The 15,863-nt window shown below is 35.5% G+C and overlaps 2 protein-coding genes across 2 annotated transcripts; both read right to left on the bottom strand.

Annotated features, from left to right (window-relative positions):
• Positions 1-2,659: 2,659 nt before the first annotated feature.
• LOC115695397 (probable inactive receptor kinase At1g48480) lies at positions 2,660-6,614 on the bottom strand. Its single transcript, XM_030622463.2, has 2 exons — positions 5,237-6,614; positions 2,660-4,438 (listed from the first exon to the last, which is right to left on the bottom strand). Exons 1-2 carry the CDS (start codon positions 6,612-6,614, stop codon positions 3,774-3,776), a joined length of 2,043 nt encoding a protein of 680 aa, XP_030478323.1. The 3' UTR covers positions 2,660-3,773.
• Positions 6,615-9,245: 2,631 nt separating this feature from the next.
• Positions 9,246-10,460, bottom strand: LOC115720330 (uncharacterized). Its single transcript, XM_030649483.2, has one exon. The coding sequence runs from the start codon at positions 10,458-10,460 to the stop codon at positions 9,246-9,248; it is 1,215 nt and encodes a 404-aa protein (XP_030505343.2).
• Between the last annotated feature and the right edge of the window lie 5,403 nt (positions 10,461-15,863).

Here is a 15,863-nt window from a genome sequence, read left to right as displayed (position 1 = left end):
CCTCTCGATGCAAGACTTGTAGAAATCTTCTTCAATCCAATATAGCAGTGCTTGCTTTCTCCTTATGTAAGATTTGGATTAACTTTCTCTCGTAGGTTGTTCTTTATGTTCTTTACTTTGGAAACTTTAAATAAAAGTTAGCACAAAGGCACACAAACTTGCCAAGGAATAGCAGAATAACTATCATTTGCAAAAGAAAGACTTTCTAAAAATATAAGAATTTAAGAAGTGAAAGAGTTTAACCTTTTGCTAATAGTTTAGGGGATATTTATAAGGATAAATGACACTCGTAACTGAGCTCTAAAGGTCTGAATACAAAGAGAACTCATTAAAAAAGTTTCAATACAAAAACTCATTAAATAAATATATTCTATCTGAACAACTATGAAAAGTGTGCAAACAAATTCCCAATCTGTCTAGTTAGCATTGTGAATCTAGACTCTATAAAATCCAAGTTCATCAGCATGAATTTTCCTTAGACATCACTAATATAAGAAAAACTATAAATGACGAATTTTTTTTTGAACATATATGGAAAGTGTCCAGATAAAATCCTTATTTGTCTAGTCAGCATCATAAATCTACACTCCATCAAAGTCAAGTTCATCCCCACAAATACTCCTTGGTCATCATGAATCCTACCTAGAGAGATTAATGTACATCATATTAGAAAATAAATAAAATTAATTACAACGAAATACCACATATAGATATAGTGTTTTATCACATAATAAATAATTTTATTCTTTCCATATAAAACGACAACTTGAGTAAGAATATTTTTTCAATTAATACACCACATATCGCGCTTTATAAGGAAGGAAACATGCATGTAATAAATGAAAAATATTTTCAAAAGAAAACTCAAAATCTATTTAAACAGATTGTCGATCCGTTCAAACATTGTTCCTTGGTAAAGAAAGTTAAAATAAGATTTTTTTTGCGGTTAACCTTCACTTCACTTGCACTTAACCTTCTCCCTTCAAACTATTGAATTGCTTGCAAATTTAAGGTGTCATATATTTTGACAGTTAATTACTAATATAGACTGTTTATGTATACTTTTGTACATGTGTCAAATTTTTAGTGGTACACCTAATATTATTATTTTAAAAAATATTAAATTATTTCAAAATTTATAATATTTTTAATTTTTTTAAAATATTTTATTTTTATTTTTATAATTTTATTTAATTTTAAAAATAATTTTTAAATAATAATATTAGGTGTACTAATATAAATGTGTCATGTGTGCAAGAGTGTATATATAAGCAACCTATAGTGACAGTTAACCGAATGACACCTTAAATTTGCTACTAGTTCAGTAATTTAGAAGGTTTTACCGCTAAAATTTAAACTTAAAAATGTAAATACAAGTGAAACGACCGATAGAAAAATTTTACTTCAAAAAACTCAAAATAAAATATATATTAATACTTAATTTTCTTAAACATATAAAATCAAGATAAGATATTCTAAATAATGAAATTACCTATTTATTTGACAAATATAATACAATTTAATTTTGAAAAATCTTTTCACACTAAAATAAGATCTCAACCTTATTTTAAAAACACCACACATAATTAATTTTTTTATCTTAACCAAATATATCAACTAAAAACTTTAGATAACAGAAGGTCATGATGCAATGTTTTGACTCGAGATGTGATTATAGACTTTCGATCGAAATAGAGAATCATAATGTGCATTGCATTGCATGTGCTCGACGATTAATATGCTTTCAATCCAATTGAAATAATGAAACATCATATCAATATGAAAGTTTTATTCAAATTTGAGGTAGTCTATTATGATAACTTTGGTTCTTCAATTAAACTTTTTTTTTTTTTTTTTCAGTATTTAACTTCTTGAATGAAAATGTATATGTACCGAGTTACTTAAATCTTCAACATTTTCATAAACATAATATTTTTTTTCTTGAGTAATTTGCGGTATAAATATCTAAATTTAACTACTGGTTGCAAATAAATACCTAAATTTAATTTTTGGTGATAATAATACATAACTTATATTTTTGAAACTCTATAAGTACCTACCCGTTAAATGTTAAGTTATTATTCACGTGTCATTTTCTTATTGGTATATTTAAACTTTTTTTAAAAAATAAAAATTTGATGACTTGGACCAATTAAAAATCGTCACGTGGAAACTTACTTAACACTTAACATCTAGGTACTTACAGAAATTTTAGAATTATAACTTAAATATTATTACTGTCAAAAATTAAACTTAAATATTTATAACGCAAATTATTTTTTTTATTATTATATATTGTTATCAATATAAATATAAATATATTATTAAATTTATAATAATAAATATAAAATAACACAATTTTTTCTAAAAAATATATTATTAAATTTATAATAATAAAAAAAAGAATCATATGAATTTATTTATTATAAAATTGTATTTTTCTCATAATTTTACAACTATAACTAAAAATTATCACAAAAAAAAAATGCCATAATAACATTTGTTATAACATTAAAAAAATGTCACGATTCACGAAGCACAAATAATTTTTGAGTCTGTCTGCATATTATAACAAAAAATAAATGTTATGAAATAGGTAATTAGTTACAATGACAAATTAACAACTCAAAATTATTATAAAAAGGTCAAAGACTTTTAAACTAGAAATTAGGTGTGCATATTCAAGCGGGCACCCCAAGTTTGGGTTTTGGGTGTAGGAAAGTGCCTACCGAACCTGCGCATTTTTTGGTACTGGTATACATGTCAGGTTTCAATCTTGTACTAGGGTCTAGATGTCACAAGGTTAATTTCTCACACTCAAATTTTTTCTGCCATGGCTTAGATTCATCCCAATTTAGTCAGTCAACCCAACAACCCATTAGTATGCACATACACTCACACTCACGGTTTAGTTTTGCCCATGCAAAGTCACGTCCATCTAAGCCCATCACGTAGCCAAGCTCAGCTAACACCCCCCAATGTTGCTGCGTGCCTATGTTGCTGCTGTCTGCTGCCCCCTGGCAGGTGCACTTCACTCGCATGCTGCTATCCCACAAGCTAAGCATCGAGTGATGTCAAGGTCCGTCGAGCGAACCCTAGGGTCTCACACTAGACTAGAGTTTAATTTCCTTGCACAATATTCTTCTCTATTGTTTACTTTTCGTGCACAGTATGTAATTGTTATATAAAAACACTATAAATAAACGATGAGAAATGCTAATTACAATCTCCTATTACAACCTCTTAGTCAATCTCTACGTTTAAAATCACATGCCGAAATATTTTTTTCATAGCGGTATTCGTTATAGCTACAGTATCATCCCTGTAAATTTTTTAAAAATTCCAAATAGTTTACAGTACCGAAAATAGAATTCCTGATATTCCAGTTTACCACGCGCGTTCAAACAACTTCAAACGTATTTTTGGCACTGTAAATTATTCGAAATTTTTCAAAAATTTACAGGGATGATGTTGTAAGCATAATGAACACCTCTGTGAAAAAAAAATTAAAAAAAATATTCTGACATGTATTTTTAAACGTGAAAGTTGACTAAAAGATTGTAACATACAAATTCATTCTACTTATGATTAGAGCAATAATGGGCCCAAGAATTTTTGTGTGATATGTAAAGTGAAGTTTGGATAGTATTGGGCCTATTGTATAAAATTTTACGAGAATACCATTTTTCTCACTGCATAAAAATATACCATTTTTCTCACAGGCTAAAGCTTCAGCCAAGATTGGGCCTGTCTGTGATATATCATGATCATCATCATTTCATGGTAATAGAAATAGAATCATCAGTGGTGTAGGATCGTTCAATAGAGTAAGGCTCATTCTCATCTTCAGACTGATCAACAAACTGAATCTCCTCCAACTCTCTAACAACCTCTGACATATCAGGACGTTTCTCCGGAGACTTCTCAGTACAATGCAACGCAATCTCCAACATCCTCAACATTCCAGGAATAGCACTTCTTCGATTAACAGCTATCTCCACATCAAAGATCTCCGCCGTCCATTCTTCTCGCACCGCCTTGTGGACCCAACTACACAGATCCACTCCCTTCGCGCCGGTTGGGGAAGTGTATGCTGCCACTTTTCCGGTCAAGAGTTCTAAGAGAAGACAGCCATAGCTCCAAACGTCAGTCCTCTTCGAAACTCGCCTAGTTGATTTGTACTCTGGTGATCTGTACGAAACGGTGCGTTGAATCACGACGGGAAGTGCGATGATCAGAAAAGCAAGACTGTAGTCGGTTACCAAAACGGTGTCGTTTGTTTCGAGAAGAATGTTTGTGGACTTTAGGTTCCCGTGAGGGACTGTAACTTGGGAAGAAGTGTTGAGGTGGAGATATTCTATGGCACGTGCTACCCCACGTGCAACGCTTAACCTTGGGCCCCATCGAAATGGAATTCGGTTTCTAGTACCTTTACCTCCTGCATTTTTATTTACATTATATAATTGTAAAATTGAAGATAATGCTTTAAAATAGTCGGAGTCACTTTTTCTTTTTTTTAGAAAGTTTTAAATAATTCATGGTACAGAAATCAAAATTTAAACATATAATCACATATATTTTTTTTAATACGCATGCAATTGATTATTTTGAAGTACTTTTTGATTTCAAAATCGTAAATTATTCAAATTTTATGAATGTCTAATGTAACTATAATGTAGATTGTTGTATAAAAAATTAACAAATATCAAAAATAAAAATGTCCCTACCTGCATAAGAGTAAAAGGAGTATTCTTACTATAGTTGTATATTTTAGAAATTTTCATTAGGCAAATTGGATGCTCATCGAGCATAATAATAATAATAATAATAATAATAGACTAATTAAACCATTTATAATAATTAAAAAAACATAACAACATTTTCAACTAAAAGATGGTCCATAAGCTCAACACAATAACTCTTTATATATATGACAATAATTTTTTCGTAATTATTATAATGATATATTATTAACAAAATTTGTATAATGTTGAAATAGAATTTTATTGCTCATGAATAATTTGTGAGGTTTATATTATACTTTTAACTATCATAACCTTAACACCATGACAAAATTAGTAAATGGATATAAAAGCAAAATTTTGTGTAATTCTATTAGAAATAAAACTAAAAAAAAAAAAAACTAGGATCATATATAAATTACCATAGTTCTATACCATCACCATTCATTTATTTAAGTGAAATAAATTCATATATACATAAAATAAAAACTCACCATGAAGTCGTTGAAAAAGGTTGCCTCTCTCCACGTACTTATATAGCAACATCTTCTGATTCTTGTTGTTGTAGTAAGCCATAACAGGAAGCAAATTAGGGTGTTTAAGCTTAGCAACCACAAGAAGTTTCTTCTTGAATTCCTCATCAGTCAAAGGCTTCAAATTCTTCAACCGCTTAACCACCACCGCCGCCACATCCCTTTCCATAATCATCGCCTTATAACAATTCCCTAACGTCCCTTGTCCCAACCCTTCCGCCGAAGCTTTGAGAACATCTTCCATCTCAAACCCCATCTTCTCATCATCTCCACCAAGGAACAAAAGCTTACCTTTCTCTTCATTTACATTCTTATTATGATGATTTGATTTTACTAATCTATTACTAGTACTTGCACTAGCTTTATTTACTTCAACGGTTTTGATTTGATCTTCATTTTCCACATTTTTGATCACGATCATTCGTTGGTCATTATTATTTTTGTTGACTTTCAATTGATCTTGGCCTTGTTTGGTTTTTCCTTTAATTACTTTCTTAAGCTTCTTCCTTTTCCTTACGTACAAAATGACCATAACAATCACCGCCGCTACTAAAACGACATTCAAAAGAAGCAAATACTTTGTGTATGATTTTGATTTCTTCTTGTCGTTTTTAGATGATGATTCTTCTGTCGTAGACGAGGTCGTGTTGTCGTTTTGAACACGAGACACGACGACAAAAGAGTAGTGTAGTTCACTATTTCCCGAAAATGAATTAGAGGTGAATAATTTCAACGTTGGAGTTAAAGGGACAACACCACTGAGATTGTTGTTGGAGACATTGAATTCCCTTAAGCTAGATTGGTTAAAAGCCGGGACCCGTCCCGTCAAAGAGTTTTCCTCCACAAAAAACCGCTCCAATCTCGAAACTCTCAAGACCGAGAGAGGAATCTCTCCGGTAAAAGAGTTTCGAGAAAGGTCAATTCTAGTCAATTTCGAGTTCAAATCAAACTCCATCAAAGTACCACTCAAAGAATTGTTTTTGAAACTTAGAATAGACAAGTCAGTGAATTTGACTAATGCATCTCCACTAATACGTCCACTTAAATTCATATTTTCCAATACTAATTCTGCCACGTGGCCGTCGTCGGAGCACTTGATCCCGTACCATATCGGGGTACCGAAATTGCAGTGGGGACCGGTCCAGGCTTTGTTGAGGAACTGATGATTTAGAATTGCTTTAAGAGAGTAAAGGGCAGTTCTTTCTGAGTAATAATAGTAATAGTAGTTTTGTTGATCTTCTTGTTTGGCTATGGGGACAATGAGTAACAAGAGAAATGTTGTGATTAAGACTACAAAGTACTTATTATTAGATTTGATGGAAAATAATGAAGGAACCATAATCATTATGATTTTATTAATTTGTTTGGGGGATTAATTTGATTGAACAAATAATGAGGAGATATCTTTTGTTTATAAATTAATTATGATAAGATTAAATTAGTATAGATTGACAATTTTATTGCATGTAATTAAAATTAATAATGTAATATTCTTATTGACATTCCATTTTATTTGTAGTACAGCTGTATACTTATATAATACATGAACGTTTCTATCATTGCGATGGAGGAGAAACCAACAAGCAAGACTCATTTTTGACTTCTTTAGTTTGGTTTATTTGATTATTATGTTTGATGATCTGCTAATTTTGTCCTCATTATTAATAAAAGTTTTATAATAACGTTAAATTAACTTCTGTATTAACATATTATGAATTATACTTTTTTTTTTTTTTAATTGAAAGGCTAAATCAGCCATAACTAAATCAGTAATGCAACTTAGAAAACCCAACCACCAAAGATAAATTATACTATTGATCTTAACACATTAATTTTGTCATGTTTGGAATTGGAGCAAAGAAAACTAATTAAATAGTCGATTTAGAAACATATAGTTGATACATTTCACCTAGATTTATGTTAAAGGTTTAGAATTTGTCATATACTGTTGATTCATGTGGTATAAACTATGCACTGATTTATTTAGAGACGGAAATAAAACAAGGAAAATAATTATGACAGTTGTAATCGAATATACAAAGATGTTAGATTTCCCAATTTGTTAAAAGAAGTTTGTTAGAGTGAATTGCGGCATAAATACTTAATGTTAGATTATATTGACACTTCAATTCAATAATTATGTTCCATACATTGTATTGGTTCACTCAGCTATGATAATTTGGTATTGCATCTCTCTTATTTTTTTTTTTTTGAAACAAGTAGTATTTAGTTTTTGATATTATTAAGAATATTACATTTTAAAATAAAATACATATATAATGTTTTTGGGCCCTCCACGTGTCCATATTTATGAGTTAATGGAAGTGGTAGTAACAATGTAAGAGAATTGTAACATTATATATTTTTGTCTCCAAAAATAAACATTAGGTATTTAAATGTATAAAATCTTTACCCTTATTTTTTCAATGCCAAAAAAATTCTTTATTAATTTGGTGGAGCTCTGATAAAAGAATTTGAAAGCCCTAATTACTACAAGTTCTAATTGATAATTCTCAACAGATTAATTCTATGCTATGAACTGAATTTAAAATCAAAGAGCACAGAATTTCCTCTGCATTGGAAACGCATTCCAACCGAGTAGTGCTTGGGTTCCCTTGAACCGGGTGCAGTAACTTCCACTATAAAATCAATTCAATTACAAATTCCAGTTCTGATTCTTCAAATCAAACAATGTAATCTAAATTGACTTTTATACAAAGTTACTTAACACTTGAACAACCTCAAGCTTTGAGATCTAAACTCATTTAGATCTCTATACACAAGAACACTTAGCATACACACAGCTGAACCACCTTCAGCACAGTAATTTGAACTCCCTTCAGATCAAGCACATTCGAACTCCATCTTCAACCTCAGAAAGATCTCTGGAATCTCTCTCTACAAACAACAAAACAAAAACAAAGATATATTGTGCCCTAGCAGAGCAAGAATCAAGAAGATGATTCTAACCGAAGAGAGTTAGTTAGAACAACAGACACAACAGAATATATATCCTGAAGATAATAAAAACTGACTAACTAACCAACCAGCTAAGTACAGCTGGCACAATCTAACAAACACCAGAAAGCTGACATGGCACTAAAAAAGATTTAGCGAAGTCAGATGCAACTAACCACAGAAAAAATGTTAGAAAGACAATACTGATGCAGAAATACTAGACAAGAGTATTTACATAATTTGCCACTCAAAGACATGACACTTACAATCTCCCACTTGGCAAATTATTATCAACGACAAAACACTTAAAGACAAACAAATGTTTAGACATACACAAACATAAGAAAACACACAGCACACCCAAAATATTAACTCTGTGTACAAAGTTTATCCAAAAGGCAAAATAACTCCCCCTCGATGATCATAATCAATCACTGCTGGAATAAGAGACCAGAGGAGCACATGAACCAAGAATCCTCGAGTCACCACCATCAGGAGCAGATGACTGAGCCATAATGGAAATCTCCCCCTGAACAGCTGTCACATTTGAAGGCTCCCCCTGGACAACAGCAGTATGTGAAGTCTCCCCCTGGATACCAGCCTCAATATCCGCACCCTGCACAAACCATGAATCAATCTCCCTTTCGAGACCAGCTGATGGAGATACAACCTGAGCACCTTGAATATCAGTAGATAAGGGTACTTGAAGGTCTGCAGAAGTCTGTGGATGACTTTATTCAGCAGATGGATCTAGAGCTGCATGAGACGGAGAGAGGCCAGGAGAGGCCTTATTCTGTTCAGACCCATCAGTAGAGGAGCTAGAGACAATCCCCTGACAATGAACAGCTGGAGAAGCTTCAGATGCCTTTAGGACATTGGCCATAGCAGTGAGAACATCAATGACTGATTTTTCAAAGCGACGTTGCCTAAGTTGATCACGAGCATAGGAGGTGGCCAGATCAGTGACTGAGGTGATCAACTGAGTTTGCCAGGAAGTGGAATTAACCCCATCTCAGGAAGTTGAAGGAGCAGTTGGAGCAGAAGGTAAGTCTTCCATTAGAGAAGCCCCAGCAGCAGATACATCCATGACTGACAGTGGAAGTGGTTTGCTATCCACAAGATTAAACGACTTACCAATGGATGGGACTGGCAGCATTTTGTCTTGCTCATAAACAACTGGAGAGCCTCGTTTAACCACTCTGTTGATCAAGCTGGGATAAGGCAGGGTATGCTTGATACTCTTGGCAGAGGCAGAACTCATAATACGATCATACATGATAGTTGGAAGATCAATGCTCACACCGGTGCCTAAGGCATACAGAAATCGAGCTGTGTTGTAGTTGATCATGGAGATATGTGAATTCGCCCACCAATTGGACATAGCAATTTTATGGAGGACCCTGTAAAACTCTGAGAGAACTGTGACAGGTAACTCCTTCCCATTCCAAACAAAGTTGGGATTGCCAGTAATTTCAGCACCTACATCCTTAAACTCTGGCTTATACTCATCATTAAATGTGGGATGGGTGATGGTTTTGATTTTCAGGACACAACTAATGGTTGAGGGGGCAAACCGAAACCTGTTACCTCTAATATAAGCAAGATAAAGGAACTGACTTTTCCTATTCAGAATGCTCTCATCTAGGTTGGCATAAAACTCCCTGACCAGGTTCTCATTTGGGGGTTGGAGATGAGTGACAGACAGAGACCACCCACGTTTTTCAATTAACTCCTTAATCCTAGGAAAATACTTGAACTTCATTCGATATTCAGGCCACAGTGGACGACGACAAAAATTTTCATGAAATCTAAGCAACTTATCGTTGGAGTAAAACGGTGCATTAGTTTTGTTTGGCTCAGACACACTAGGTTGAGGAGTTTTCATTTTCTTAGCCACTGACGAAGGAGTAGCATCAGAGGAGACAGTTTTCCTTTTTGGTTTAGGCTTCGACAGGGGGGGCTGAGACGAGTCAGACTCAGTGAGAGGGTGGGGTAACGTGGTGGATGGGGGAGGATGATCCTTAGACGACGCAAAAGGAATGGACATGGAGCGTGTAAAACGTCTTGGAAGACTTACAGAGGAAGAAGTCTTACCTGGGTTTGGTGTGCATGGAGGCGATTCAGTCCTAGTGGGAGACAAGCTAGGTTCCACTGTAGGCGAAGGTGACGACGAACCATCACCAGTCAATGCAGAAGTTTTGACGAGGCGCCCAGCCTTTTTGCCCATTGTTTCGCAGCAAGCACAATATAGAGATGATGGATACCACGAAGAAGACGACCTTGGCTTAAGAAGATGGATAGTTTGATTGACAAGGTGGGTGAAATCAAATTATGGTAAAAAGATATTTATTACCAATTAGTGAAAAAGACAAAAAAAGCCCTTAGAGTTATATTTCATGAAGCCCAATCCCATTAACAATATTAAAAACACAGCTGCCCAAACCCGATTTAGACAATACGTAAAAAATATGGAAACTAAGAATTGGAGAATTACCACAAGGAATACACACACTCAACTTGAGAAAAAAATAGCTCAACAGAAACGAACACCAATGCTTAAAAAAAATCTGTAGAAGGACACCTACACAAGCCAACATCACTAGAAGCACATGTAAGTGAGTCAACACAATTTGAGTCTATACAAGGAGCAATATTAGACGCATGTGAGGACTACAATTGACACATGATCAAGGTTGAATGAATTAACTACCATTCGTGTGTGAAGTGACCTCATGTGAAACACCAAGAAGTTAATCAAGGCACTTCACTCATCTCCAAAGAAACAAGGAAGAGAAAAGAGATTACAGCCTCCCTTTTTTCTTTTTTTAAATTTTCTTCCCCTTTTTTTTTAAAACAAACTGACACTCTCTGAGTTTTGCCAACCAGTTGCGGTTTTCACTCTTTCAGGGAGATGTAGCTGTCATCCTTTGGATTTTTCTCTGAGAGTGACTCGAAAAGGAGCAAACTTTTCTAGACACCCAAGGTACAAGGATAGCTCTTCCCATTGCATCCAAGAAAGGTAACCTTTTCAACTGGGGTAGCTGAGGATTCAACCCTAATCACACACAAATAAAAGACCCAAACACGCAAGTGACCTCCCAATATAGATAAAGTTGATCAACTTACCATAGCACATTTCAGTTGACTCATGACAGATGCAACTTTCACACGATCAGATAGTACAAACTCCAATGGAGTTGCGAAGATGAGCAAAGGTGTGCGCATCTAGAGCCTTAGTGAACAGATCAGCAAGTTGAGCTCCTGTAGACACATGAGTAATAGTCAGCAATTTAGATTCAACCAAATGTCTAATAAAATGATAACGTATGTCTAAATGTTTTGTACGTGAATGCTGAACTGGATTTTTGGAAATGTTAATAGCACTTGTACTATCACAATATAAGACCAATGAGCTTTGTGGGAACCCATAATCAGTAACCATCTTATTAAGCCAGATCAGTTGAGTACAACAGCTTCCAGCTGCAATATACTCAGCTTCTGCAGTGGAAAGGGAAATTGAATTTTGTTTTTTGCTTAACCATGACACAAGATTATTTCCCAAGTAAAAACACCCTCCAGTGGTACTTTTCCTATCATCTAGACTCCTAGCCCAATCGGAATCACTGTATCCAAAAATGGACATGTTGGTATCTCTGGAATACCACAAGCCAAATTCTGAGTTTCCATATAGGTATTTAAAGATACGCTTAACAGCAGACAGATGAGACTATTTGGGATTGGCTTGATATCGAGCACACATGCCTACACTAAAGGAAATATCAGGTCGACTTGCTGTTAAGTAAAGAAGACTACCTATCATCCCTCTATATAGGGTGGGATCAACAGACTCACCAGACTCGTCTCTGCTAAGTTTGGTAGTAGTACTTAAGGGGGTAGGGGCGTGTTTAGTGTGATCTAAGCCAAACTTCTCAAGCATTTTCTTAACATATTTTCCTTGTGAAATAAAAATACCCTGATCAGTTTGCTTAATCTGTAAACCTAGAAAGAAACTCAGATCCTCTATAAGACTCATTTCAAACTCACTAGTCATGAGGTCAACAAACTTGACAACTTCCTTTTCACAAGTAGACCCAAAGATGATGTCATCGACATAAATTTGAGCTACAAGGATACCTGGTTGCAAGAGTTTAATAAAGAGAGTATTATCAGCAGTACCTCTGGCAAAACCATTTGCTAGAAGGAATGAAGTTAACCTGTCATACCATGCTCTAGGAGCTTGTTTAAGCCCATATAGAGCTTTCTTGAGTTTATAGACATGCTCAGGGAACTTCGGGTCCTCAAATCCTTTTGGTTGTTTCACATATACCTCCTCCTGTAGAAATCCATTGAGAAAGGCACTTTTGACATCCATTTGGTGAAGCTTGAATTTCAGAAAGCAGGCCACAGCCAACAGTAACTGAATAGACTCAAGTCTAGCCACGGGGGCAAAAGTTTCTTCAAAATGGACCCCTTCAACTTGATTGTAGCCTTGTGCCACTAGTCTGGCCTTATTTCGAACCACTTTCCCGAAATCTTCTGATTTTATCTTGAAGAGCCATTTGGTTCCTATAATGTTTACTCCATCGGGTTTAGGAACTAAGATCCACACTTTATTTCTTTTGAACTGCCCCATTTCATCCTCCATTGCATTATTCTAGAATTCATCCAGAAGAGCCTCAGTTACATTTTGAGGTTTTACCAGTGACACATAGCAAGCAAACGCAATTACATTTAACACTTTGCGACGAGTGACCATAGTTGCATTCGGGTCCCCAATGACAATTGTGGGAGGATGAGCTTTTTGTATCCAAGATGGTGGACCTTTCTTATATAATCGAGAGTGGGGAGAAGACACTGTATCCTTGCTGTTAGGCTGAGGTGCTGAGATGGCTTCATCTCCCATAGAATCTGGAGACGAGGTAGCACCATTTTTAGATGAGACTGGTTGATCTTCAGATGGAGTTATCTCTGGTGTATCTTGATTGAGTGGAGCCAGAGGGAGTGATGGGATACATGGGTCATGAGAATCTTCCTCTCCAGATCCAGACCCACTGTCTGACACCTCCAAATCATCAAACTTTAGATTCATTGATTCCATGACTGTGAATGTTCGTTTGTTGTACACCCGATATGCACGACTGTTAGTTGAGTACCCAAGAAAAATTCCTTCATAACTCCGAGCATCAAATTTTCTGAGATGATCACGATCATTTAGTATGTAACAGGTACACCCAAAGATATGTACATGACTCAGGTTAGGAGTCTTGCCTTCCACAGTTCATAAGGAGTTTGAGTTGCACCAGTTCTCAAATGGACACGATTGCAAATATAACATGCAGTATTCACAGCTTCGGCCCAAAATCGGATAGCCACTCCCTTTGCACACAACATAACCCGAGCCATCTTCTGAAGAGTTCTATTTTTTCGTTCCACTATCCCATTCTGCTGTGGAGTCTTAGGTGCAGAGAACTCATGACTAATACCCATTTTATTACAAAATTGAGCAAATATGTCGTTTTCAAATTCCTTCCCATGATTGCTTCTGACCCAATAAACCTTGCCTATGGTGACATCCTTTTCATTCTGAAGCTTTAGACAAAGAGAGGAGAAAGCCCCAAAGGTGTCTGATTTTTCTATAAGGAAGTTTACCCAAGTAAATCTTGAGAAGTCATCCACACACACCATCACATATCTTTTTCCCGCAATGCTTGCAGTTTGCATTGGACCCATCAAATCAACATGTAATAATTCCATTACCTTGGAAGTAAGTAAGGCATTGATAGGAGGATGAGAGGACTTAATTTGTTTACCTTGTTGGCAGGGACCACGCACACGATCTTTTCCCAATCTAAATTCAGGATTCCCTCGGACAGCTTTGATGGAGACAATTTTCTTCAGGTCTTTATAGTTTAGATGCCCAAGTCTGTAGTGCCATAAGTCAGGTTTATCCAAGAACACCCTGTGACATTTCACTTGATTGGTTAGAACATAGCAGTGATCTGCCGTTCTGTTCCCTGTGAGAACTGATTTCCCTCCAGATGAGACTAAGCATTGAGTCTTGGTGGAGCTCACATCATAGTTAGCATCACACAGTTGGCTGTTGCTAATTAGGTTTGCTTTCAGTCTTTTTACAAATCACACTCCAGTCAGAGGGAAAACATCTGAGAGATCTAGATCACCCTGTCCCATTATCTCCCCTTTATTTCCATCACCAAAGGTTACAAAGCCTTCTTTGGATGAATGAAAGTTATGAAGATCATTGCAGGAACCTGTCATGTGTCGTGAGCATCTGCTATCAAAATACCAGCAGTTATCTTTCATAGTTGACAAGGAGGTATGGGCAACAAGAGCCAGATTTTAACGTTTGGATTTTCTCTTCTTCGTAGGTCCATGTTGAGGAGCAAAGGGAAAGTTACCCTGGCCAGATTTCTTATTGATAATGTTTGTCAAGTAAGTTCGGAGTTTGTAACATCTTGGCCTGATGTGACCTCTTTTATTACAGAAGTGACACGTTGGAACAAATCGATCTGCCTGCTTGACCCTTGATTTTTCACCAACAGGACCTCTTTTAATAATATTGGACTTAGATTCATCAGGTATTTTCTCCGGTTGATCATCCTTGATAGTTGGAGAGGCAGACACAAAATTTATTTTATCACCAGAGGATGAAGCTGAGTTGTCTTCAATAGTCAAATCATGACCTTAATTGTATAACAGTTTGTATCCAATTGAGGTTCTGTCTCCATACGGCTTCTGATTTTGGAGAGCTTGATTCAGGGCAGCAGTACCCGAGGGAACATGGGAAAGAGATTGCTTAGCTCTCACAAGTTCAGCAGTCAATTTATATATCTCACTATCTTTGGAACACAACTCCAACGTCAGCTTCTTGAGTTTATCTTCTAGTTCACATTTACTATCATCAAGAGCTTTGTTCAAATCCTGTAGTTCCTTCACTCTCTTAGCCATATAGCTCCATTGTGCAAACATTTCCTCATAAGCCTTATTCTTCTCATCAATTGTTGATTCAGAATCAGACATAGTCTCATCTCCCTCAACTTCTTCAGGGACAGATTCCCTGACCATAAACGCCATTACAGACTTATCATCCTTTGATTCATCACTCGCCTCTTCTTCTTCACTATCACTCTATCTAACAGCCAAGGCCTTCTTTTTCTTAAGTGTATTTGCACATTCCGCCTGAATGTGGCCAAAACCCGAACATTCGTGACATTGAATCCCTTTCCCCTTTTTTTTTCTGATTATTGAGACTGCCTGTTAGGACCAGAAAAGTTCCTTCCAGAAGTATTTTCCTTATTGCTAGGATTAGTTTTCTTGAAGTTCTTCTTTAAAAATTGAGCATAATTCTTCGCCTGAAGGGCCAGATTAGTATCTGTAAAAGACTCAGACTAATCAACTTCTTTAGAGTTCTCTTCCTTGTGGATAAATGCAACTCCCATTTCGGTTTTCTCCTTCTCAGAACTCTTGGTTTTCTTCCCTTTCTCCCATCTTTCAAGAGTTAACTCATAATTTTGGAGTGACCCAATCAATTCATCTAGATCAAGAGCTTCGATATCCCAGCTTTCTTCAATAGACGTCACTTTGGACATGAATCTTTTTGGAAGAACACAAA

Source organism: Cannabis sativa, chromosome 6 (assembly GCF_029168945.1).
Source record: "Cannabis sativa cultivar Pink pepper isolate KNU-18-1 chromosome 6, ASM2916894v1, whole genome shotgun sequence".
Lineage (NCBI taxonomy): Eukaryota > Viridiplantae > Streptophyta > Magnoliopsida > Rosales > Cannabaceae > Cannabis > Cannabis sativa.
Note: the sequence above shows the minus strand (reverse complement) of the source record. Positions and strands in the feature narration are given on the sequence as shown.